Source organism: Xenopus tropicalis, chromosome 1 (assembly GCF_000004195.4).
Source record: "Xenopus tropicalis strain Nigerian chromosome 1, UCB_Xtro_10.0, whole genome shotgun sequence".
Lineage (NCBI taxonomy): Eukaryota > Metazoa > Chordata > Amphibia > Anura > Pipidae > Xenopus > Xenopus tropicalis.
This window is the reverse complement of record NC_030677.2, coordinates 144,120,436-144,145,218: the sequence shown is the minus strand read 5'-3', so window position 1 is coordinate 144,145,218 and position 24,783 is coordinate 144,120,436. Positions and strand designations below refer to the sequence as shown.

At 39.7% G+C, this 24,783-nt stretch overlaps 1 protein-coding gene across 1 annotated transcript; it reads left to right on the top strand.

The window, feature by feature from the left end:
- The first annotated feature begins 2,883 nt into the window (after window positions 1-2,883).
- LOC101730219 (telomerase protein component 1) lies at window positions 2,884-24,417 on the top strand. The gene is made up of 15 exons (XM_004910636.4): window positions 2,884-2,999; window positions 3,373-3,546; window positions 5,806-5,990; window positions 8,357-8,681; window positions 8,755-8,873; window positions 9,451-9,709; window positions 9,823-9,931; window positions 10,096-10,232; window positions 12,389-12,580; window positions 14,303-14,515; window positions 15,625-15,825; window positions 22,787-23,008; window positions 23,160-23,255; window positions 23,729-23,817; window positions 24,037-24,417. Exons 1-15 carry the CDS (start codon window positions 2,943-2,945, stop codon window positions 24,155-24,157), a joined length of 2,499 nt encoding a protein of 832 aa, XP_004910693.2. The 5' UTR covers window positions 2,884-2,942; the 3' UTR covers window positions 24,158-24,417.
- Window positions 24,418-24,783: the final 366 nt, after the last annotated feature.

Sequence of the window (24,783 nt, the reverse complement as noted above, 5' to 3'; positions counted from 1 at the left end):
CTGTATCTTTACATAGTGGTTACGTAGGGTTGAAAAAAGACCATAGTCAATCAAGTTCAACCCATCCAAGTAAACCCAGCACACACAACCTATACTTGCCAATCTATACACTCGCATGCATAAACTATATATACAACCAATACTAACTAGCTATTAGTATCAAAATAGCCTTTGATACTATGCTTGTTCAAAAACTTATCCAGGCCCCTCTTATAGGCATTACCAGAATCTGCCATTACCATTATCTCTAGGAAGGGCTTTCCACAACCTCACTGCAAAAAAAACCACCTGCGCTGCTTCAAATGGAAGCTCCGTTCCTCTAATCTAAAGGGATGACCTCTGGTCCGTTGATCGTTTTTATGGGAAAAAAGAACTCCCCTATCTGCCTATATTCCCCTCTAATGTACTTGTACAGAGTAATCATGTCCCCTCCCCTTTTCCAGAGAAAACAACCCCAACCTTGACAGTCTAACCTCATAGTTTAAACCTTCCATCCCCTTTACCAGTTTAGTTGCAGTCTCTGCACTCTCTCCAGCTCATTAATATCCTTCTTAAGGACTGGAGCCCAAAACTGCACTGCATACAATCCTTGTTTAAGTTAACGTGAAAAACTGCAAAATGGCATCCCTCATGTAATAATCCGCTATGGTGGGTTCAGCAACATCATTAGATTGTGCTGCAGATATATTTGCCCTCTACAGAACCTGGCAGCCCCCATCAACCATAGAACAGCGACAAAAACATTGTAAGTCGCCCTTTTTTCACGAAATAGGCTTTACTGAAAGTGCTACAAGTCATTGATATGTTTAGAATATAATGTAAGTATATACTTGCGTGCTCTGGGGAACCATGAGCTACAAATTTTTTTTCTATTTATATATTAAAACACAATCTGCAATTGCCCAAGAAGTACTAACTTTGTTAGTTTTATTGTAAAAAGAAGGTAAATACCCCTGAATGTTTCCACTCACACAAAGCTGTGCTTACTTTTGTTCTATAAAATGAGTCCAATTAATTCTTAGTGACTTGGGGATTCTGTCATGATTTTTGTGGTATGCTTTTTATTTCTAAATTAAAATGTTTACATAGCCAATAATTCCTTCTACCATTTAAAATTGTATTCTTGAACCAACAAATGTATTTTTTTTTAGTTGCAATACTGGTGTGTAGGCAGCCATCTCAGTGCATTGTGCCTGATTCTGAGCTTTCAGAAAGAGCCAGAGCAACACATTAGAACTGCTTTCAGGTAACCTATTGTTTCTCCTACTCCCTTGTAACTGGAGGCTTGAGGAGTCCCAAGCCGGACTTGGATTTCTTACTATTGCTATCCTGATATCTACTGGGATGCTGCCTTCCCACTGTTCTGCTGATCAGCTGCTGGGGGGAAAGGGAGGGGGGGGTGATATTACTCCAACTTGCAGCTCAACAGTAAAGTGTGACTAAAGTATATCAGAGCAGAGGTCACATGACTGTGGCACCCTGGGAAATGAGGAATATGGCTAGCCCATAAGAAAATATGTTTGTGTTTTTAAACGGATTTCAATGCAGGATGCTGCTGGAGGAGCTCTATTAACTGTTGACTTTTGGGGGAAAAAAAACATGTTTTCCCATCACAGTATTTCTTTAATGGAAGCCTTTTAAATGTCCACAGGGCAAATTTTGGAACTTTGAAAATGTATTCTTACTTGAAACAGTTTACAATATACAAAACAGTTTGCAAATTCAACTCTTACCAGAGATGGCTTTTTGTCACATCAATGCCCAATCACTGTCACCTAATGCAAGGTTCATCATGCCTTATGGCAGGAGCAGCCCTGACTACACTGCATAATACATAGGCGCTGGAACTGGGTGCTTGAGGCTAAACTGCCGCAGACTCGCCACTGTTTCCATCTCTACTACTGTGTAGCTGCATAACAAAGATGGAAGCAGCGGCAGGAAGGTGACGGGTAGAACAGGTGATGCTACATGTTCTTCCCTAGCCGCCCGCCTGTCGCTGCTTCCATCTCTGTAAATCTGGCCATACACGCACCGATAATATTGTACGAAACCTCGTTTCGTACGATATTCGGTGCGTGTATGGCAAGTCGACCAATATCGCAGGAGTCTGCTGATATCGGTCGACTCGCCGATCGGCCAGGTTAAAAGATTTTGATTGGGCGCCATAGAAGGCGCCTGAGCAAAATCTGCCTTCAGGGCTGAATCGGCAGAAGGAGGTAGAAATCCTATTGTTTCTACCTCCTTGTCTGCTATTTCAGCCCTGAACGTTAGTGGCGGATTGAATGATCTTTCGTGCGACCGATGGTCGAACGAAAGATCGCAAATCGCCCCGTGTGTGGCCACCTTTATGTAGCTACACAAAAGTAGTAGAGGTGGAGGGGCAGAGGGCTCGGACGGGAGAGGTACAGCGCATGTGGGCTTCAGGAGGGATCTCTTTGGCAACAAAAAGTTGGTGAGACCAAGAAATCCTCCATCTCCTGTCCCACAACCAAAAACAGCCCCTGAGAAAGGATAATTAGATCCTAGCAGACCTAGTCAGCTAACAAGTAATAAGCTCCACTGTGTGTCAGTAACTGATGTGAATTCCTTTCAATTGTAATAATCTCCCATATAATAGGTTATTGTAAAATGTAAGAATACTATATTTTCACACCAGGTTTTTACACGTAGTCTATTGGCTTCTACGCAGCCATCCCATGGTGGCACACTTAAAAGGAACAAGTAAAAAGCATCCAATAACTCAGGGCGGCCACATGTTACTTTTGGAAAACGTCCAACGATTCCAAGTTTCCAACAGTTTGTATCTGGGTTTGGCACCGCGTTACAAGTGTCGCATACAGACTCCGCAGTGACAATAGTTCCAGTCACTACACCGCGCGTCTGCGCCTAACTTCCGGGCTGCGTTACCGGGGCAACGCGTATAGCCGCTTAGACAGGGAAACATGGGTTCTGCAGTCACCAGTTCCAGGAGCCGTGCGACAGGCTGTGAAGGAGTGCAGGTATAGCAGCATGTAGCTGACTGATGTGGTGCTCACTAACTTGGCTTTTTTTAATACGGGTTTCTAGCAAGCATTTTGCATATTTGAACAATAGGAGGCATATTGTAACTGCTAATCTATCAGTGTCCTGCTGAGCCCCCTGTACCTCCTGTGCCCCCTGCAGTTTCATGGTCTTCTTCTTTAACCCACCCCCAAGATTATAAAGCCCTTTTAGGGTAATGACACCTTCATAAATATTACAAAATAATGTTGAATAAATATACCACAGTTTACTGATTATTTCCATGCTTAGCATAGTTCTGAGAAGTTCCTTTTGATGTGTGTTAGGTCAGTCTATATGGTTAGTTGATCATGCGCTCTTGGTTTTCTACAGGAATCAGTTAAAGATGTGGACAAGATGTGGAGCATCATTGATAGTTGGAGTCCTAAGACCTTGTCCAGTCCCACAGGCTCACGCTCACATTTAAAGGGCTGGAAAACAGTGAGAGTTTTTGTCTCATCAACATTTGATGATTTTCATTCAGAGAGGGATGTGCTTATAAAGAAGGTAAAAAATAGCTGTCTCGCTGATAAGAAAAAATAGGGACTAGCAAAGTATGTTTTCCTCCTACATGGTGATCTAGGCACATGTTTTTTAAAAGTGCCCTCAAGACATATAAGAAATTGGAGGAAATTGTTCATGATTTTCATAGTAAGCATTTAATCATATTATTTCACAAAAATTGTTTTTTATGTGTCTGCATATTCTACTTATATGTGATTTACTTAACTGACAGCTTGTCATTTCCTTGAAAAAGCTACAAATTACATTTTACAGCTGAGCTGGGCCACTATTTCTACCCCAGCACTGCCACAAATGGTTATGCAAAAGCAAAATCATATTCTGCATGTTTCTAGACTGCTGTGGGTCACTGAAATAGTTCAAGTTTTGCCACATAGTTATTCATTTATCTTGTACCAAATCCTGTTTTTGGATTAGGCCCAACACTAAATCTTCCATGAAGGATTCAAACAAATCCCAAAACAAACTGTAATATGCATGTGCAAATTAGTCATGGTAGTCACATGAGTATAAGAAATTGGATTTGGTTCCGTCAGTCACTTGGATTTGCCTGAATCTTGACAAAAGAGGTTCAGATTTGGCCAGATCCCAAACGCAATCCGGGATTGACTACATTCATTATGTCTTAATGCAGGGGTCTCAAACTCGCGGCCCGCGGGCCATTTGCGGCCCTCGGTACAATATTTTGTGGCCCGCACCAACGCCTTCTCAAAAGCAATGAATGGATTGCGATTTTTATTGCGATTCAAGGGATAATGCAAGGCACGGCGGGCGGGAGCTGCTGATTGCGGAAATGACGTTATGCCATCATAAGGAGCTAATTGTGCACACAGAACGTCTTCCCATAATAACTGTTATGATGGCATAACGTCATTTCCGCAATCAGCAGCTCCCGCCCGCCGTGCCTTGCATTATCCCTTGAAAGCCAATTTTTTGTGAAATCCCTTATGCGGCCCAGCCTCATCCTGACTTTGCCTCCTGCGGCCCCCAGGTAAATTGAGTTTGAGCCCCCTGTCTTAATGGCCTCAACCTCCCCTTAGAATGCCTCTGTTTTAAGTTCTCTGTACTTCCTTCAGCATCAATACTGTCAGACTTCTAAGGAGCATACATCATTTATCTATTTTGCTGTACACCAGTAGATAAGAGAATGAACAGATATAGTTGAAAGGTATGGATATGCAGTGGATGAAAAGCAAAGGTTTCCCCCCACTTCTCCCCAATTCTAGCTCTTTGGGGCACCCACGGGATATAAATAACAAGTTTTAAGTCTGTATTCCTATAAGGATAAAGAAGGTTATACACAATTAGCCCATAGGTTGTTGTAATATTTGGCAATACACTTAAAGGAGAATGCAAGTCAAAATTTAGAAAGCATACTGCCCAATAGTCCTCCTATTGTTTAGTAAAAACGCCACACTTTTGGCTCATTTAATCAAATATTTACTCAGTCACACTTACTTCACATTTTCTAGAACAGGCAGCCATCTCTAAAAAGGTATTCTCCCTTCCTTTCCCTCCTTGCTTCATACTGCACATGTGTTTCATTCCCTCCCCCCCTTCCCTCTGCCAGATCTGCTTCTGATTGGCTGGTGGGCATGTGTAGCTCAGAACAGGAGACAGGATCAAGTTACACATATGCTCAGAGAATAGGAAGGCTGCCGCTGGCACCTACAGGAAGGGGAGAGAGATTTCAGTGATGTCACTGTAGTCTTCACACTGCTGTTGGCTGCCAGCACCATATCTCAGAGAAGCAAGCAGGGATCTGGGAATTTAGATATGCAGTAAGTACTTAAAGAGAATGCCTTTAGACTTACTTTTAATTTATATTAACCTTTCATTGTCCTTTAAACAGCCCTGATCCACTGGTTTGTCTCTTGATCTAACAAATACTGTAGATCTCTGTAATGTTGGCTTTGGCAAATTCAAATTAAGAAGTAATTTGTAATGGTGTGAATGATTATGCAACAGTAAGATCACTCCTTGTGTTACTGATTTTGGTGGAATATGTCTGCTACTGTATTTTTATTTATTTACTATTATTTATGAAGTACCAACACATTTCCACAGTGCTTTATAGAGATTATTCATCATTAACATCAGTTCCTGCTACAGTTGAGATTACAAACTAAGGACCCTCTCACATTCACACACTCTATGGTCAATTTAATTAGAAGCCAATGGACCTGCCTGTATTGCTATGACTTCTATTCTGTAACAAATACATACATTTTTAACTTTGTAAAGGTGTTCCCAGAGCTCCGGGAGTGGTGTGAGGCCCGCAATCTCTGCCTAGTAGAATGTGATTTAAGATGGGGAATACCCCAGGACACACCTTCCAGCAAGATTCTGGCCACCTGCCTTGGTGAGCTGGATAGATGTCAGCAGGACACATATGGAAATGCCCTGATGGTGATACTGCTGGGAGAGCGGTAAGCGTTTTTCTTGCGTTATTTCTCGCTGTGCACAATATATTTTGCCGCTTGCTATATTAGCGCACGATTTTACGCACTTAACCATTACTTTCGGAAAACAACTTTTCTGAAAATTACCATTTCCCTGAAAACTGGAGGATGCATAACTCTAGGGCCAACACATACTTGAATAAATCCCACTGTAGAGTCCATATTGTGTTGCCAAAAGCTCAAGAACCACAATTTTCTTTAAGTACCGCCTGCCCCAAGTAGGTGTTAATTTTCACACAGACTAATTCGATATTTAGCGCATTTAACGCTTCATATGTGTTTGTGAATCATGCGTTAGTATTATATCTATGCGAGAATTAACGCAATGCGAGGTAAATAACGCATGCGATAGTGCGTTTTTTTGCGCATGCGATATGCGTCTTAACACATTCGAAATCACTTGATGATGAATCGGTACTTATTTATCGCGTGCTTTTTAACGCAAAAAAGCATGCGATAAGCATTATGGCACTTTAGTGAATCGGCCCCAATATGCGTTACTGTATATGCAATCAAAAAAACTAATGGGGAATGTTAGGGCTGAGAAATAATTGTGCTACTTTTGATTCCATGCACCACATAAAAGCACCTTTTTATGTGTTAATTATTTTTTCTGTATGGTTTGCATAATATTACAGCTCTTACATTCAGCTTTGCAATCAGGGATGGGTTGCAGCCCCACTTTTTTATTTTCATTGGTGAATAATAACATTGAAACAACATTATAGTAATCATAATCGATTTATTAGTGGACTTGGTTTATTCTTGGTTTACCTGTAAGTTGTCTTATTGGGCTGATGGTCCGATTGCAATAAAAGCTATAGACATTTCCTTTAAAGGGGCAGCATACCCCCTTATTCAACATTAGTTCAAACAGGACATACTTTTTTAAAAAAAAAATTTTAATCATAAATAATCTATTGTTTTTGTTATTTCTTGGGTTACTGGGAAGTCTACTCCTGCTTACAAAACAGTCACAAGAAGAGGTGAATGGAAAAGGTTCTATACTGTTAATCCAATTATCTAACTTGCAAGGTCCAAACATGAGGTAGCTTTAGTCTGCTTGTTCTTTTTGGCACAAGAAATAACAAAAAGCTTAGATTATTTGTTATTAAAGGAAAATGAAAAGATAAAAACTAAGTAAGCTTTATCAGAAAGGTCTATGTAAATACAGCCATAAGCACTTACAGTAATGCTATCAAAAGAAACACAGTATTTCTTGTCTTTTTTTTGTAAACATGATGTTGCAGTGTCTGACTTCCTCTCTCAGAAAAATCCTCAGTCCTTTTGAAAGCTTCTGGTTTAGACTCTTCAGTATGTGGCTAGGGCCCCCAGCCCTGATAGACTTCAGTAACAGAGCAACAGCTACTTAAAGTGCAGTGAATATGCATAGGGTGGGCGGGGCTTTGCGATGTCACAGGCAGACCTTCCTGCTCTACTCACTGCTCCCCCCCCCAGTCAGTGCTGTGACAGCTTCCTGTGGGAGACTGAAGAGACACTCCCATGTTTCATTTTGCTCTGGCTTCTGATTAGAGAGGTTGTGTATGCAGCTCTCATATAATGGCAGTTTTAGGAGGTAAAATGCTTTCAAAACATCTTTCTTTCTGCATCGTTTCACATTTTGAGGGAGGATGAATATTATTACTGAATATGAATTTTAAGGTAGCCATACATGATCAGATTTAAGATGCAGATTTAGGTCTTTCGGCAGCCTGTATACGGGGACCACTGACGAGTCTATTCTACCGGCCAGAAAATTGGGCAGATGTCGATCATGCAGGTTTAATTTTCCCATCGAACCGAGAACCACATCGGGAACCACTCCTCGCTCTTATGGCTCCTATTCCCACCATTGTAATCCAATTGTTAGGCCCTAGTGTAAAAGAGCAATGCAAGCATGAAAAAAATTCCAAGGGGGTAACCAATAAATGCTGTGATTTGGTAGTCTAAAATATACTGTAGACTACGACAGACTCTGTTTGGCAGTACACATGGTCTTTGTGCCTCTAAAACTTGCCTTCAAGTCATAAATTTAAAAATGAGCAATTGCTTTGAGGCCACTGAGAGCAACATCAAAGGGCTTGGTGAGCAACAGGTTGCTTGCAAGCCACTACTTTGGGGTCAGTGACCTAGGACCTAATGATTGGAATACCCCAATATCACACATCTTAGGTGGGCATATCGGGGGAAAGAGCCACCTTTAGTATTATGTCTGTCCAATTCATACTCCCTGAAGTTTAGGGGTTGTGTACACTTCAGACTTTAATAACAAAGACACTAAACATCTCTTTGCCTTTATGACTGTTACTGCTTAATTCCATCCCATGGTATAGTGCTGGCTGGATCCCAGATATTTTTGAGGTTCCCTCTGAGGTTGTGGAACAGTACCACTGGATACCCGGCATGTCTATTACTGGGATGGAGATACTTCATGGAGCTTACAGGAATTCCAATCGAAATGCTGCATTCTGCCTTCGAGATCCTTCCTTTTTGGATCAGTTACCTCTGCAGGAGCTGACTCAGTATCAAGAAACAGGCCAGAAGGCATTATTGGTGCAGTCTCTGAAGCAACATGTGTACCATCGGTTTCCGGCAGAACAGATATTGAAGTATGAGTGCAAGGTGGAAGGCAAAGACTGTATTTCAGGTTCAGAAAAGGTATTTAGCATAGGTTTAATTACAATTCTATATTACTGACACAAGAGATTCTAAATTGTGCCTTCCTTCTTAGGTCAGATTGGGCTTCTCCTGTGAATTTTCTTCCTGGATTCTACTGTTCCTCAAGACAAGGATCATAGAAACCTTTCCAGGGCATGCAGAAGTTTTTTCTGAAACAGAGAAGCCATCCTGGTAATATGCACTCAGGGCAGCACACCAGGCCATTTGTGATGTATATTCTCAGTTTTCTTATGCAGACACACTAGCATTTCTTTATCTTATAACAGGTACAGGTATGGGATCCCTTATCCATAAACCCATTATCCAGAAAGTTCTGAATTACGGAAAGGCCATCTCCCATATACTACATTATAAGCAAATAATTCAAATTTTTCAAAATTATTTCCTTTTTCTCTGTAATAATGAAACAGTACTTGATCCCAACTTAGATATAATTAAGCCTTATTGGAGCCAAAACAATCCTATTGGGTATTATTACTGTTTAAATAGTTTTTTTTGGTAAGCTTAAGGTAGCAGATCCAAATTACGGAAAGATCCCTTATCCGGGAAAACCCCACGTCCTGAGCATTTTGATAACGGGTCCCATACCTGTACAGATACATGCTTTTGGACCAGCACCTTTCTTCATGGTAGGAAATAATAGTGAAGAATACTACAATATTCCTCCAATGATTTATGCACTTGACCGATAGATTCAGAATAAAAGCAAAGTATGCAAATTGCTATTAATCTATTTTTATGTTATTAGGGAACAGTTGGAGGAAGCCCAACACCAATTATTCCTTCAGCAGAGGTGCCAGCTGTTTCTGGGACGTGAGCTTGAAGTACAGAGGATCCTTGAGTTCCTACAAATGGAATTTAAAGACTCCGCACAGCATATAAACTGCATGGTTAAAGAAGCAGAAGAGGGAATTAAGTATCCTTGGCTCCCTGTTTTGCAAATCATAGCGGAACCTGGCATGGGCAAGTCCTCTTTACTTGCTGCCTGCTTAATGAGAGCTGTTGAGGTGAGGGTGTAGTGTCTCTAGAAAATATAATTAAAAGACAATATTGTTAATTTAACAAAAGCAAATTTTTTATATACAGTATATAAGATTTCCTTATTTTTTTGGATTAACAGATACCTAACATGACGGTGTTTTACCATTTTACTGGCTGTTGTCCCTCTTCTGTCCAACTCAGCAACCTAGCAATGCGAATCTGCTGCCATGTAATGTCAGTTGGCCCAGGTATCATCTATCAAACTTTAATTCAATGACATGTAAAAAAAAATGAGTGGATTAAAGTGGTAACCAATAAATTCAAGGTAGAGAGATTCCGTCTTATGAGAATGCAATTAATATGGCATTTTGTATTTATTGTAATTTTAATGTTTTTTGTCTACTGTTTAAAGAGCGTGATGATTTTCTGCAGAGGTTAAGAGATTGTGTTAGAAACGAGGACCTTAAAGAAATTATGATGCAAATTCTAAAATCAAGTCCAGTCTCTCCAAACAAAACTCTGTTTTTATTTATTGATGCTGTAAATCAGGTAATGTTTTTAGGGTTACCTTAGTTATTATATGACTGCATTTGTGGCTATGTGATAAAGGATGAATGTTTTGATAGCTGCAGCTGTGTGGAATATGAATATGCAAGTGTACCAGGGATTCCATGTTCACTCCTACATGCAGAGAATAAGAGATGTAGGTGCATACAGAGGGTTGATTTACAAAACTCTTGTTAAATGACCTTTAGGTTGCTGGAAGTGTCAAATAGGGGAGTCCCAGGTTAAATCACTGGACTGTGGCCTCACAATATGAGAAATACTGGTTTTGTGCAAGTTAGAAAATGAAAGCGAATGCCTGATTTGCTATAGGTTATTGCTCTTGTACATTTTATTAGCTATGTGATTGTGTTACCCCTTTATGACCTGTATATTTATACAGTATGTGAATACTGCCAGGGAAATATAGAGAATAACACATAGAAATACAGTATGTAAATGTCATAGAATACTTAATAGGGCATCAGTCTGAATTGAATTAAAAATGAATATTCCCCTCAGTACAAAGGTATATATAGTTTTTTGTCAATGTTGATTCAGAAAGACTTAAAGGGACAGTTTACACCTAAAAACACCTTTGCTAAAAATGAACACAGTAAATTAATTTCATTTTGCCTGTTATTTTTATAAAAATACATCCACATTTTCCTTTTTTTTTGCCATTATACAGCAGTAATTAAAAAACCTGAGTTATTTTCACTCACCTTACCTTATAAACAGGGCACTTTGTTCAGAGCTCCCTCTCTACCCTTGAACAAACAACGCTCCTCTTCTATAAGCAGAAGCATTTGGGCTGATGCCCCACAAGGAGATTAGTTGTCAGCGATAAATCTCTGCTACCGTATCAGGAGACTTCTCAGCAAACTGGTAATTAGTTTTATCAGCTTAATTTGAAGTTCTGTGGCATCAGGAAGTGACAGGAAGTGTTAAAGTTAAAGGGATACTGTCATGATTTTTATGTATACTTTTTAATTCTAAATTACACTGTTTACCATTTACTCTACCTTTTGAAATGTATTCTTGAAACAACAATTGTATTTTTTTTAGTTGTAATATTGGTGTGTAGGTGCAATCTCAGTGCATTGAGTCTGAGCTTTCAGAAGGAGCCAGCGCTACACATTAGAACTGCTTTCAGGTAAACTATTGTTTCCTAATCCCATGTAACTGAAGGAGTCCCAAGCCGGACTTGGATTTCTTACTATTGAGTGCTATTCTGATATCTAATGGGAGCTGCTATCTTGCTACCTCCCCACTGTTCTGCTGATCGGCTGCTGGGAGGGGGTGATATCACTCCAACATGCAGCTCAGCAGTAAAGTGTGACTGAAGTTTATCAGAGCACAGGTCACATGGCTGTGGCACCCTGGGAAATGAAGACTATGGGCTAGCCCCATGTGAAATTTCAAAATTAAATATTAGAAAATCTGTTTGTGTTTTTGAAAAACAGATTTCAATGAAGGATTCTGCTGGAGAAGATCTATTAACTGATGCATTTTGAAAAAAACATGTTTTCTCATGACAGTATTCCTTTAAACTGGCTTTATATTCCTGTTTAGTTCCAGAAATTGTAGATGTTTCTTAATTTAAACAACAGGCAAAGAATATGTTCAGCACAAGCTCTATTCACTGAGCTCATGCTGAAAAGAAGTCTATACTGATCCTTTCATAAACAATGTTCATTAAATGCCACAGAAGCTGGGATTTTAACATCAAACTTTAACCCTGTAGTACAAGTAAAAAGAATTGTAACTAGATACTGAGAATAAAAGTTTGTAAGAATTGTGTCTTGTAGACACCCCCACCAGATGTATATAGCTCAGCAAATTACTGAATGTAGTTAACTCAAGAAAAGGTAGATATGCATGGCTAGCTTTTTATTTTATGTTTATTGGAACGTGTTTCAAGCCCATCTTGCTTTTTTTCAAGTATGCAATCAAAGAAGTAAATGCAAAACCTAAATATTGAAACATGGACACTTTATATAGAAAATTTGGACATTCATTTTACTATTATGGACATTTCCATGGGTGCCTAAAATAAGGGTTCTACAGGAATCTAATACAATCTAGCAAATGTTGAATGTATTTTAGATAAATCTGAGTATTTAAATAGATTATTTAGTAGATTATTACCTCTTTTATAGCTATCTAATCCATATGATACGTCAGATCTCTTGTCCTGGCTGACCACAGATGGTTTCTTGCCACCTTCTTGCAGATGTGTTTTTAGTACTACTACCACTAATGCACATTCACCTTTCTGTTTGCAATTGGAACTACTGTCCCCGCAGTCTGCAAAGGAATTGGCTGTCATGTATCTATCCCGCTACAGCAAGGTAAAGGAAAAGCATGGAGAAACACATTTGTAAGGATAAAAGTATGAGACCCTTTAAATAATAAGTAACAGATACTTTGGGAGATAGTATTAAAACCAAAGGGACTTAAGGTGGCTATACACATTACAATTACAAACTTTCCCACAACCATTGGTCACAAGAAAGACCTCTCATCCACTCCACTAACATTAAGAGCTGAATTGTGAGATATGCAAGTTAAAACAAAAGAATTCTTCCCCTATCTGATGAGTCAGAATTAACATTTGCCCATGTTCCAGTGCCCCCTCAAAATTTTCTATTGTGCTTGATCCACAAGATAATTGATATTGAAAACTATGTTAATATCGGTGTGTGTATGGCCACCTTTAGAGAGTGATGGTATATGTCTAATATAATATGCTTTTCATCAATTTCTCGGCTTCTTTATTGCCATACCACACAGCCAGAACAACTTCCCATAATAGCACAGTGTAATCAGACAAAAATGGCGTAGAGGGCGTATCTTTGATAGACTAGTGTGGTTTCACATACTAATACATGCACTGCATGCACTATTGCTCAGCAAAGTTTCTGAAGCCATAGCTCTCTATTACCCAACACAGATTGGTATTTTAATGTGAATTTTGGTATTGCTAATGATTTCCTACATACCAGCTGAGTTTATTGGTTACAGTTGTATAGCATTTTGGTCAATCATCCCTGTTGCAATTCCTCCAAAGTTTATCATAGTTTTTTAAATCATTTGCTTTGGGGCCCACACAAATCAACAGTGAAATAATATGCATATGGGTAACCATCAAGAGAGCAATGGCAAGATCAAGATGAGGGTTATAGTACTACATATTTTATTACATTTTGTGTTTCTGCATAATACTCTTAATGTAACAGGCAACCATCATTTGACTTCTGTTGTTGTCCCTGATTAAAATATAGTATCAATAATCAGTGTGCATTTAGCCTAATGCCAATGCCACTCACAGAATAAGTATTGGTTATTGGTTTCATTGTTTCCAGTGTGGGAAGCTTCAGTAACTAGCAGCGTATAGTCTCTAACATAGTGATCCCCATCCAGTGGCTTGGAAATAACATGTTGCTCACCACCCCCTTTGACGTTGCTCCCATTGGCCTCAAAGTAGGTGTCCATTTTTACATTTTTGGCTTGGAGATGAGTTTTGGAAGTATAGAGACACTCCAAGCATAGCCTCCTACGGGTTAGCAATCCACATGGGGCTATAAAATAGCCAATCACAGGCCTTATTTGGCATTCCCAAAGAATTTTTTTCATACTTTTGTGGCTGACCAAGTCAATAACACTTTTTTGCATCTGAGTGTGGCTCACAAGTAAACAAGGTTAGGGATCCCTGCTCTAGCACATAATGTAATGTCAGCAGTGTATGTGTATTTTTTAGATGCTGATATGTTTGTGCTATTTTGTTTTTTTCAGCAATCTCATAAAAAAAAGTCAAAATACAAAAGGTGGGGAGAGAATTACAAAAACAAATAAATAAATATAAAACAATAAAATCGGAATACAGTTTCAAGGTAAAAATTCTAGAAAAATAAGAGAAATATAAATTTGAAAACAAGAAAGTGTATGATTGAATTCTGGAGTTTAACATGGAGTCATAGGGGATAAACAGCAAAAAAATAAACTAAAGCCAGACAATATAGCCAAATAACAATTACAGTATGTTCTGGTTTGTTCTACTTAATCTTTTTCAGACCTTGAGTCCTGAGCAACTCAGTCTCTTACTGCAGAACACCTGTTCCCAAAACCCACTGTGGCTGTCTCTGGCCTGTGAGGAGTTGCGTGTCTTTGGCGTATTTGAGACAGTAACCCAGAAGATTACAGGGTTTCCTAACAACCTACAAGGGCTTTTAGGAAATATTATACAGCGACTGGTGGAAGAGGATCCAGCAGCCAGAGTGAAAAAGGTAATTGGACAAGTGTTCAGCAGTTAGCCGTTGACTCATGTGCATTAAGATGTGTACAGCCCTATAATGCTGCTGGATTAGCAAACTTCACTCATACTCTGGTTTGGGCAATGTTTCAGATGAGCAGTACATTAAAATAACAAACCGATTCAAAGCATGGTGAATCACTGGAGTTGTAAAGAAGGAAATTAAATGAGTATAAAACTGTGCAGCTCAGAGATTATTTTTATGTAGCTTGCAAACTTTTATATAATATATTTTATATATATATGTGTATATATATACTGTCTATTTTGTCTGTTAGTCTATTTTGTTTACATTGATGAATTTAAAGTAGCTGTGACTTAAAATTGAAGCGTCCACTAAACTGTAGTGGATGTTTTTTTTTTTACTAATAATTATTGTTTCACTCTTAGATTTGTCAATGTATATATTTAACAATTTATTTGTGAGTTCTTCAAACAAAATATTTCCTGATTTCACTTGTACGGTCTGGCAGATTCAAGCATTTTATCCTTAAAGCTGGCCATACACGCACCGATAATATGATATTCGGTGCGTGTATGGAAACTCGGTGAGGCGACCGATATTGCAGAAGGCTGCAAATATCGGATGACTCGCCGATCGGGCGGGTTAAAAGATTTTGATCGGGCGCCATTGAAGGCGCCCAAGAAAAATCTACCTTCAGGGCTGAATCGGCAGAAAGAGGTAGAAATCCTATTGTTTCTACCTCCATATCTGACGATTCAGCCCCGAACGTCAGTGGAGGGTTGGAACGATCATTTGTGCGACCAATCACCACGTGTGTGACCAGCTTTAGGCTATGGCACACATTGGGTTTTCTCCACTGAGAAACACATTTGTTAAAAAAAGAGATTTGGTCACTTTATCTATGCACATTCACAGGACAGAAATCCTTCTGTCAGTGCACACACAGAGCAGATTTTGGACAGAAAATACACACTTGGCACCTCTGGTGGTGCTGTTTAACCTGCATAAAAGTGGCTCAAAGAGAAATTACTTTGCAACTTCTATTTTACAATGCCCTATTTTTATTATACTGTCCACAATACCCTTACCTGCTTTGTAATGTTTTTTTTTCTACACAGTTACTATGCCTGATGCATTGCTCTCCTGAGGGAGTCATTGAGAGAGACCTTTGTGGAGCACTGTCTGAGCTTGAAGGTGGTCCTGAGATACCACCGTTACACTGGGTTGCTCTTCGTAGAACTTTAGGCTGCCTGTTGCGGGTAGGCCAGGACCACAGAGGGAGAGATACTCTTAGCTTCTTCCATGGGAGCGTTGTAAAGGTAAGTAGGAAGACAACAGTGTACAAAGATATAACATGTTTATATTTTATATATTTATTGAAATATTGTTAACCTTCTACTCTTTCACGTCTTCCTTTTTTCTCTAAACCTCCTAACACATTTTCACTCCTCCTTCCAATCCTTCTTATGCTACTCCTTCCTTTACTTTTCCTGCCTTGAGCTCCTCCCGCTCACTTGACAGAACTTAATGCAAGACAGGGAGGTTGCGAGCATCTATATATTGATTTTTCTTTTACTTGTGTTCCTAGCTTCAGCATCCTAGGCAGTTACCTACTCTACCTACCCCTGGTTCCAGCCCTGCCACTCTTGCTTCATCCATTTGCAGCTACCTAGTTTATAGTCTTATAAAGCTGGCTATACACATTAAGATCCATTTGTCTGGTGAGGTCACCAAATGACAGGATCTTTCTCCAATTTGGCAACCTATATGTTTGGCCAATTAGGTCAGACCTGATCATGTTGCCTCCATGCCAACAATCGAATCATAATGCTGTCCTTGCCCAATGACATTATCATACCTGTTGAATAGATAGTTTTTGGCCAAATATATTGGGAAGGCAGTCGGATAGGGCATGTTACATAGGCATATAATCTGCTGACTGGGTATGAAGAGGCCGAATTGGCATCTTAAATATGCTCGTGTATGGTCAGTTTCAGAGTGCAATGAGATTGCTCTTAATTAAGGGGTCAGGTCAGCACAACCCAGAGGGAGAAAAGTACTTTGCAGGGTCGCAGAAGACACCCCCTTGTCTGTATGCACCTCTCAACCATTATTTGGACAGCCCTCCTCCAATGTACCCTCCAAGCTATGCATTTGTGCTTCTGCACACAAGAACCAATTGTGGAGCACACAATATATTTGTGTAAAAACACATGAGTAAGTAATTATTTTGAGCCACCCACCTCCTTATGCACACAAAAAAATATTTTTTGCATATGTCTATTTAAATTGCGTACAATTTATATTTTTGGTCACATGTCCAAAATGAAATTATGGGAAACATTATCCTTCTCTAAAACAATTTCAGGGATTATTAAGTAGAAATACAGGTATCCCATGTACTGTGGACATCCCATGTTCGAGAGGTTAACCTTTGAACCAGTAGGATGTTGTTAATTTAATCCAAAAGTCCAGAGAAGGTGGCAAGGCCAATAAAGTGCAGTAGAATTGCACTCTGATGATTTAAACTGGTTCTACAAAGCAATGGCATTTTAAAAAAATTGTTCCCCCATTAGAGGTGTAGGCTAACAGAACCCATTCTCCTTTAGTGGGAAGCAATAGTTAAATATGCCCCTCACAAACACTAAGCCACCTGCACTGGGAGGGACCTCACAGTGTGGGTGGCCATCTTGGGACACACACACGCAAATAATGAGCAAGTGCTACAACTCACTCATTATGTGCACATATGTGATAAGCTTGGCATATAAGCTTGGCATAAGCTTGGCATATAAGCTTGGCAGTCGTATCCACCACTTCTAAGTGCCGGAGATCCAAATTACGGAAAGATCCCTTATCTGGAAAACCCCAGGTCCCAAGCATTCTGGATAACCTCTCTGTGACCACTGAAAAAAGAAAAAGAGTGCAGGTGCATGCATTGAGTTTTGCCAGGCCAGGCGGGTAAAGAAAGAATCTGAAGTTTTGTGACATATACCAGCACTTATCACTAGGGCAAAGACATATCAGTGGTTCTAAAGATAGAGTGCAAACAGCAGCAGGGCAGGAGGTTATACAAGTGATTTTAGTGAGACCTTGCAGATGCACCTTACTATTGTTTTTGTTGACATTTCCTTCTCCTTTAAGATATTTATGTTACCAAGGAGTGGAAAGAAGAAGGGCCTTCCACACAATGGTTTTCACCTGTTCTAACTGTAAGACAGTACAGGTATTTTCTTTGTTGTGGGGATAGCTATGCCCATTACATTTCATGACTGAATGTTGATCAAATATTTCATTTCTGAATTCCTTGTCAATTGCCATTTTTTTTGTTTGTTTGTTTGTTTAATCTAGTCTGTATAATTTGTGTGCATGTGTGTGTTCCCAGAATTGTGTATATAGTTCAGGAGTTTTCTCATTTCAGGGCTACAGATCAGTCATCTGGTCATGGTAAGAAATATGACATTTAGGGTGAAGACACACTGAGCTACTAGAAGCAGCCAATTGTCATTTGCTTGATCATTTACTGATAATTGTCTCTACATGTGTTTTAACCAAGACAGTTCTCAGTATTGTCTATGGCAGGGTATTTTCTGGCTTTTAGGGCAGTGGCACACATGGAGATTAGTCACCATGCCATCCCACCGGCAAAAATGTGCCGTTTTGGTTTTCCGAAGTGACACGAAGTTTCCTTGGGCGGCAACTTTGGAAAACCAAAGCAACTCGTATGCCATCCCACTGGTGATTTACATTCTTGTCGGTGGGATGGCTTTTTGAGAAGATTAGTTGCAAAGATTTATCACAGGGACTAATCTCACCTTAAGGTTGAAGACACACAGAGCTGCTTAGTAGAAGCTATTTTTCATGTGTACTAAACCCCAGATAATACTGAGAATTGCCTCTGCTAAAATACATGTAGAGACAATTATCTGCAAATGATCAGTATTGTCTGTTTTAGTAGCCACGACAAGTAGTTACTACTAGTAGCTCTGTGTGTCTTCACCCTAATGGTATGTGAGGAACATTTTACACAAAACATTTTGACACAAAACATTTACTGGCAGGTTGCCTATCTGACCCCATGGTATTTTATCTAAAGTATTTAGAACATGTCTGAGACCCATTCTCTTCTTATCTTCATGCTTGGAAAAACTTTTGTTTCTTTCTTTATCCACACTTATTTCTTCACTGGTACCTTCTAAATTTGTGAAAGTGAATTTATATTTATTCTATGGCTAATGGCATGTGGGTTGTGTACTCTGTTGGAGTATATCTGCCTATGCATGTGCAATGACAGGCACAGGATCTGTCTGTTAGCGCACTAGCAGAGTGGATATTAGGACGAAAATATACAGTATTCTGAACTTTCTTGCCTGTCGTTGCACATGCATACATGGGATGGAGAGAGGTTTTTTAGCCCTTGTGCCATAGGCCTAAGCAGATTTATTTAAGATACCTACACTTTCCTCAAATAAAGCACAACTGGTTATTGCTAGGTGTAACATCAGGTTCAGGTATCAGCCTCTGTAACTCTAACTGTCTATTATAACTCTTATAACTATTATAAACTGCCCATTCTTCCCTCAGGCTGGTTGGTTGATGTTAATCTAAAACTGGCCATTCACCTTGAAATCCAGTCACATTGTTAGGCAGCCAAACAATACGGCCACCCACACAATGGCCCAAATAGGACTTATCTGATCAGAGACCTGTCAAAAGAGGACAATATTAATATGCTGACAATATCTTTGTCTGATGGGATTTTCAAACATGCCTGATAGATATGTTTCTGCTAGATATTGATGAAGCAGGCCCAATACATGGGCCCATAAGGTGCCAACTCTGGAGTGGCCTAGTTGGCAGCTTATATTGTTTGTGGTGAAAGTAGAAAGCGCAGCTGACATACTGATTTAAAGAGGATTGGAGGTTAGGGCTTTCAGATATGGATGAAGAAGTTGAAATTTATATATAGTAAATTGCAGGAAAAAACAATAGTTGTAGTAGAAAGTTATTAATTTGAAGGACAATGAATCAATTAATTGTGACTGCACAAAAAAATCATATTTCGATATAGCTGTATATCAAATCGTTTACAAAAAGAGCTGTAAAATACCAAACTATTAACTATTAACCTTATTTGCATATTTACATTTGAGCATACTTATCAGTATAGCATTAATTCTCTTGATGAACAAGCTCTTTTATTCTTCTTTATCTCTCCCACTGTTCTAATTATAGTAAAAATCCTCAATATAAATTATACTGATCAGTTATCTATTTAGAGAACAGTAAAAATCCTATGTATTATAACAATGGAGAAACAACAGAAAGACACATCCCTTTATGTGCAGGCTTAGCACCCACTATTTAAGTGGATTTCTATGTAATATACAGTATGTGGGTAGCCCCTCTGATTGATGCCATTGGTTGTTTAAGCAACAATCTTTTCTGACACTGCAGTGTAACAAGGCACAACCAATTTATCTGCAGCAATAAACATCGGCAGTAGAAGGTAAAACAAAGAACAGACATTCAACCTGGCAACATCAAATAATGCCTCGTTCATGTATCCAAGAGCTTCTGACTGTCCCTTTCCAAACTGTCAGAATTTTATCATGTGAAAACTTCAGATTCAGTTTGAGAAGTAAAAACTTTTCTCTAATTCAGTTCTAGTTTTTCCCATAGACCTCAATAGATTTTTTAATAGAGAGTTTTTTCTGAATTGCATCTCAAATTGAATCTCATCGATCAGTTTTCATGTAATAAACCTTTCTATGACTGAACTGAATCTGGCCCATTATCAGATAATTCTGGAATCGTTTAGAAGTAAAAAAATCTGCTTGTATATGGCCACCTTAAAAAGTGTTTTACTGGTGGTGTTAGAGTGGTAAACTGTTGTGTCAGTGTTTGTCACAGCTGTAGAGAGCATCCCAAACTATGGTGGTCTTCGAGTTGTGTGAATGAGGTGAACTGAACCTCTAAGTATTTAATATTAAAGGCTGCCCAGAGTTCAACCAGAGATCAAGTGTGGCAGCTATGGGTTATACCATAGTGGTACATTAGGGTGGAATCATTAGGGATTTTTATGTGTCTGCTGACTAGGTTTTACTGTATTTATCATAGAGAGAATAATTCTGGAAGACTATTATGAGTGTTAAATTTTAGCATTCACCCAAGAAGCCCGTAACCTAGTGATGTGCAGGTTGAGAAAAACTTGACCCGCACCTAACCCGCCCTTCAGCGCCAGATTTATCTTCCGGGCACCCCTAGGGTGCGCCCCCCCTGAATGCGCATGCACGAACTCCCGGAGAAACCCCCTTCCTGCTCATGCGCATACATTTAAAGTCCCATAAGAAGCTGTGGGGAGAGGTCCCAATTGCTCCATATGGGAGCAAAATTTAAAAATATTGTTGCGGCGGGGTGCCCCTACATTTCTGCCGCCCTAGGCCCGGGTCTTTGTGGCCTCTCCACAAATCCAGGCCTGTCGCCCGCTCCCAACCCAAACCCTACCTGGTTTCTCCCTTCTATTTATAGACCCGCACCCACCATGCAATAATATCACAAAAGGGATGGTGCCTATAAATTCACAAGCCGGAAGAGAAAGCTGGCAATGTTAGGTCACGGGTGGGAGGGTGAGCGGAAGAGCTCAAACCCGCCCGCAACCTGCAAGTGATGTTCCGAGGTCAGCCCAAACATGCCCGACCCTGTGGCTATCAGGCTGGCCCGCATATCATACTGGAACCTTAGCATCCAAAAAGGTTTGTGCATTGTCTAACAGGGGGGGAAGTCTAGTCACCACTAGGCCCTTTTTAATTAAGCAGCAATGATGTAATTGCATGTCAGGGGCTACCACACCTGTCAGGGAAATCTGCTGTGAGTTCTGTTTTGTAATTTAGTCAGTAGCAGGTTTTTTTGTATACGTAAGAATGTATTGATTGTGATTTGTGGTAGGTAAATTATACTAAATCGTGACACAGACCAACACATATTTTTAGCCACTTTACTGTAGAAAAAATCTTTTATAGGCCATTAGTAATATTAGCAAGGTAAACATGTCATTTAGATCTGTAGCTGTTAGTGGAATGTAAAATCGAACAAACCCAGTCTGAAAATCGAACAAACCCACATGTTTAAATCTCATAAATGGATTCGGGTTTCTCTGTTAATGGAACACATACTTAATTACAGGTATCAGTGTATGATTTGCTCTCATATTCCAGATACCATTGTAAGTTAGGCTCCATTAAAATATTTTAACCCAGTAACTGTTTGTATAATAATACTGTAGGCCAGTGCTGTCCAACTGGCGGCCCGCGGGCCGCATGCGGCCCGCGACCCCCCTCTGTGTGGCCCCCCACCTGTCTGGCTGCTTTGATGGCTTACTCTTGTGTAAGCTTTAAATTGTATCAGTAGTGTGATTAACTGCCCCCTGCATTGTTCTCACCTCAGATTCAGGCTGTAATCCCCCTGTATTGTTTAAAAATGTAATCCCCTGTGTTGTTCACACCTTTTAGTTTCTGCATTGTTCACCCCCTGCAGTGTTCACACCTCAGGCTCAGACTGTAATCACCCACATTGTTCCACTGTTCACACCTCAGACAGTGACTGTTGGAGCAGTAGAAACCCATAAATAATCCCTGCACACTACAAAAAGAACATATACTGAGGTGGTACTGCAATTAAAAAGTTTTTTAATATATAGTTATTGTGCAGACTGTAGGAGCAGTGCCAGCATTGTCACTGTATGCTGCCTGTGTGTGCCATACACACACAGGCAGGGTAGGGCAGGTAGAGTATGACACACACAGGCAGCATAGGGCAGGCAGAGTATGGCACACACAGGCAGGGTAGGCCAGGCAGAGTATGGCACACACAGGCAGGGTAGGGAAGGCAGAGTATGGCACACACAGGCAGGGTAGGGAAGGCAGAGTATGGCACACACAGGCAGGGTAGGGAAGGCAGAGTATGGCAGGTTTTTGCTGTACTACAACCATTAATATGGTTATGGTCATGTGATAACACGGGTGTGGTTTCAAGTGGGTGCAGTTTCAAAAAGGGGAGTGGTCAAAACTGGCTTTCATTATCGGCCCTCCACCACGTAGGTCGGAAAAATTCCGGCCCTCGGTACCACAGAAGTTGGACAGCACTGCTGTAGGCAAATCACCAGTCTGAGATTTAACACACAAAGAGACATAAGACATATTCCACCTTTAAAAGTGTATGTGCACACCTTTTTAAGTCTATTGTTTGATATGTTATTCTTTGCATTTTTCTTGGCCCTAGGCAGTGGAGCAATCCTTGCTAGGAACAGACGCATCCCGGCAGCCATATCTAAGCAGTATGTCCAGTTACTATGAGCACCACTGTTCAGATGATATGACTGTGGTGTCCCAGCTGCCACGGCTTCTGCAAGAGGCTAAGTTAGGTGAACGCTTGATTCAGTTCTTAAGAAAGGACCCACGAGCCCTCTGCATCTCTGCACCAACGCGTGCTCAATACATAAAGGTATTTATTGACAACTTTCACCTATAAACACAATTTGCAGAATTTGTCATGAAGTGTATGCAGTGCATGGCTAAACTTTTTTATGTTGTAGCTGAACTGAGTGATGTACAGAGAATTCTAAATATTAATTTGTATGTGACTGATACTGCAGGTTCTGCGTTGCTCTCAAGTATGCAGGGATGGGTTCCCCAGGGCTCCTGCTCTCCTCTGCTCATTCTGTTCTCTGCGTACTAGAGCATTTGGCCAGGTGAGAGAAACTATGACAGAACAGTGCGGACATTTTTTTGTATATGATATCAACTATTTGTTGGTTAAGTTTTCATTCTGGGGGTTTAGTTTTCTTTTAAATACATTTTTCATGATGTTTTACTTATTATCTTTTTTACTAAGTGGTTTTTATTTGATATTATTGATTTTAAAGGACCCCACCAAATTGCAAAAAAAAAACCTATATCCAAAACCTCCCATGTCCCAAGTTTTCTGGATAATAAATCCCATATCTGGCAAGACTTGCTTGTGTAAAAGTTCTCTTCTAGTTTCAGTTCTAGTTCATCTCTTTTCATAGTTTTCTCTTTTCTTTTTAACAGTTTTTTTTCCTGCACATTATATGTAAATATATTTTCCCATCTTCATAAGTCTGTATCTGTTCACTTGCTTCAGTGCTATAATACTCTGTCATATTAGTTCTGCTCAGTAACTGCATGTTTTGGCTCCCTGCAGCTTTTCTTGAACAAACAGAGCTGTGTTCTATGTGGTGCTGCTGTCATGATCATGGGAAGGGAAGCATTCTTGTGTCCACAGCACTCCAGGTAACCACACTCTTCTGATACACACACACATGCACACACAAGAGAGACTGTGAAGCCTTTAGCACAGTCATTAGTGTGTAGCGTTGTTTTCTGGTTGGTTTTTGGGTGCAGAAGCTGTATTACTGTTATATTATTATATTTATTGTTATAAATATGTTTTCTAAATGTTTCCTTAGAAAATAATGGATTGTCCCTAAACAATCTTCTTGTTAATTTTAGGCATGGTGTTTCTGAGTGCCTGGTCTGTAAATCGCCAATCCTCGGCCCTAATCCACCATCTCCAGGCCTCTTGTGTAACGTCTGTGGTTTCTCCCAAACTTGTATAACAATAAAGGTGTGAAATATGTTTGCATTCCTCAAGAGACTAGGATTTTGTACTCCCATGTCCTCAATGCTTCAGACTATGTGTTTAGGTTGACTGTGAATACTAAGCTTACAGTATATGTAAGTCATAATAATCATAATCATTTACCTTCTGTACCAAAAAATAAATTGCAAATAAAAGTATAAAAGATCAATTAGTAATAGTGTAATTGAATGCAATAAGAATTTAAGGCTCTTTTCCCCCAATGAAATTAAATTGTAAAACCGCTTTCTTCATTCTGTCCTGTTTTCTTTGTTAAAGCACAACATTGTCTTTTCATTTCACAATAAAACCTATAAGTTATGTTTTATGAACGGATAACAAGCTGTTTTGGACATGGATCAGTTTCTTGTGTTGCAATGTAAATAGTGATCAGTTTAGACTACAAGTCATTGTAGAAATTATAAGATAAACATGATTAACCACTGACCAGTAAGCGAATCTTGAAGTTTGTTGGATACTATCATATCAGCCTACAGAGGTTGAAACTTCAAGATTCGCTTACAGGTCAGTGGTTAATCATGTTTATCTGAATGCTAGAATCAACTGACAAAGACAAAACAGAGAAATAATGTTCTGTTCTTTTTTTTCGACTGAGGAAG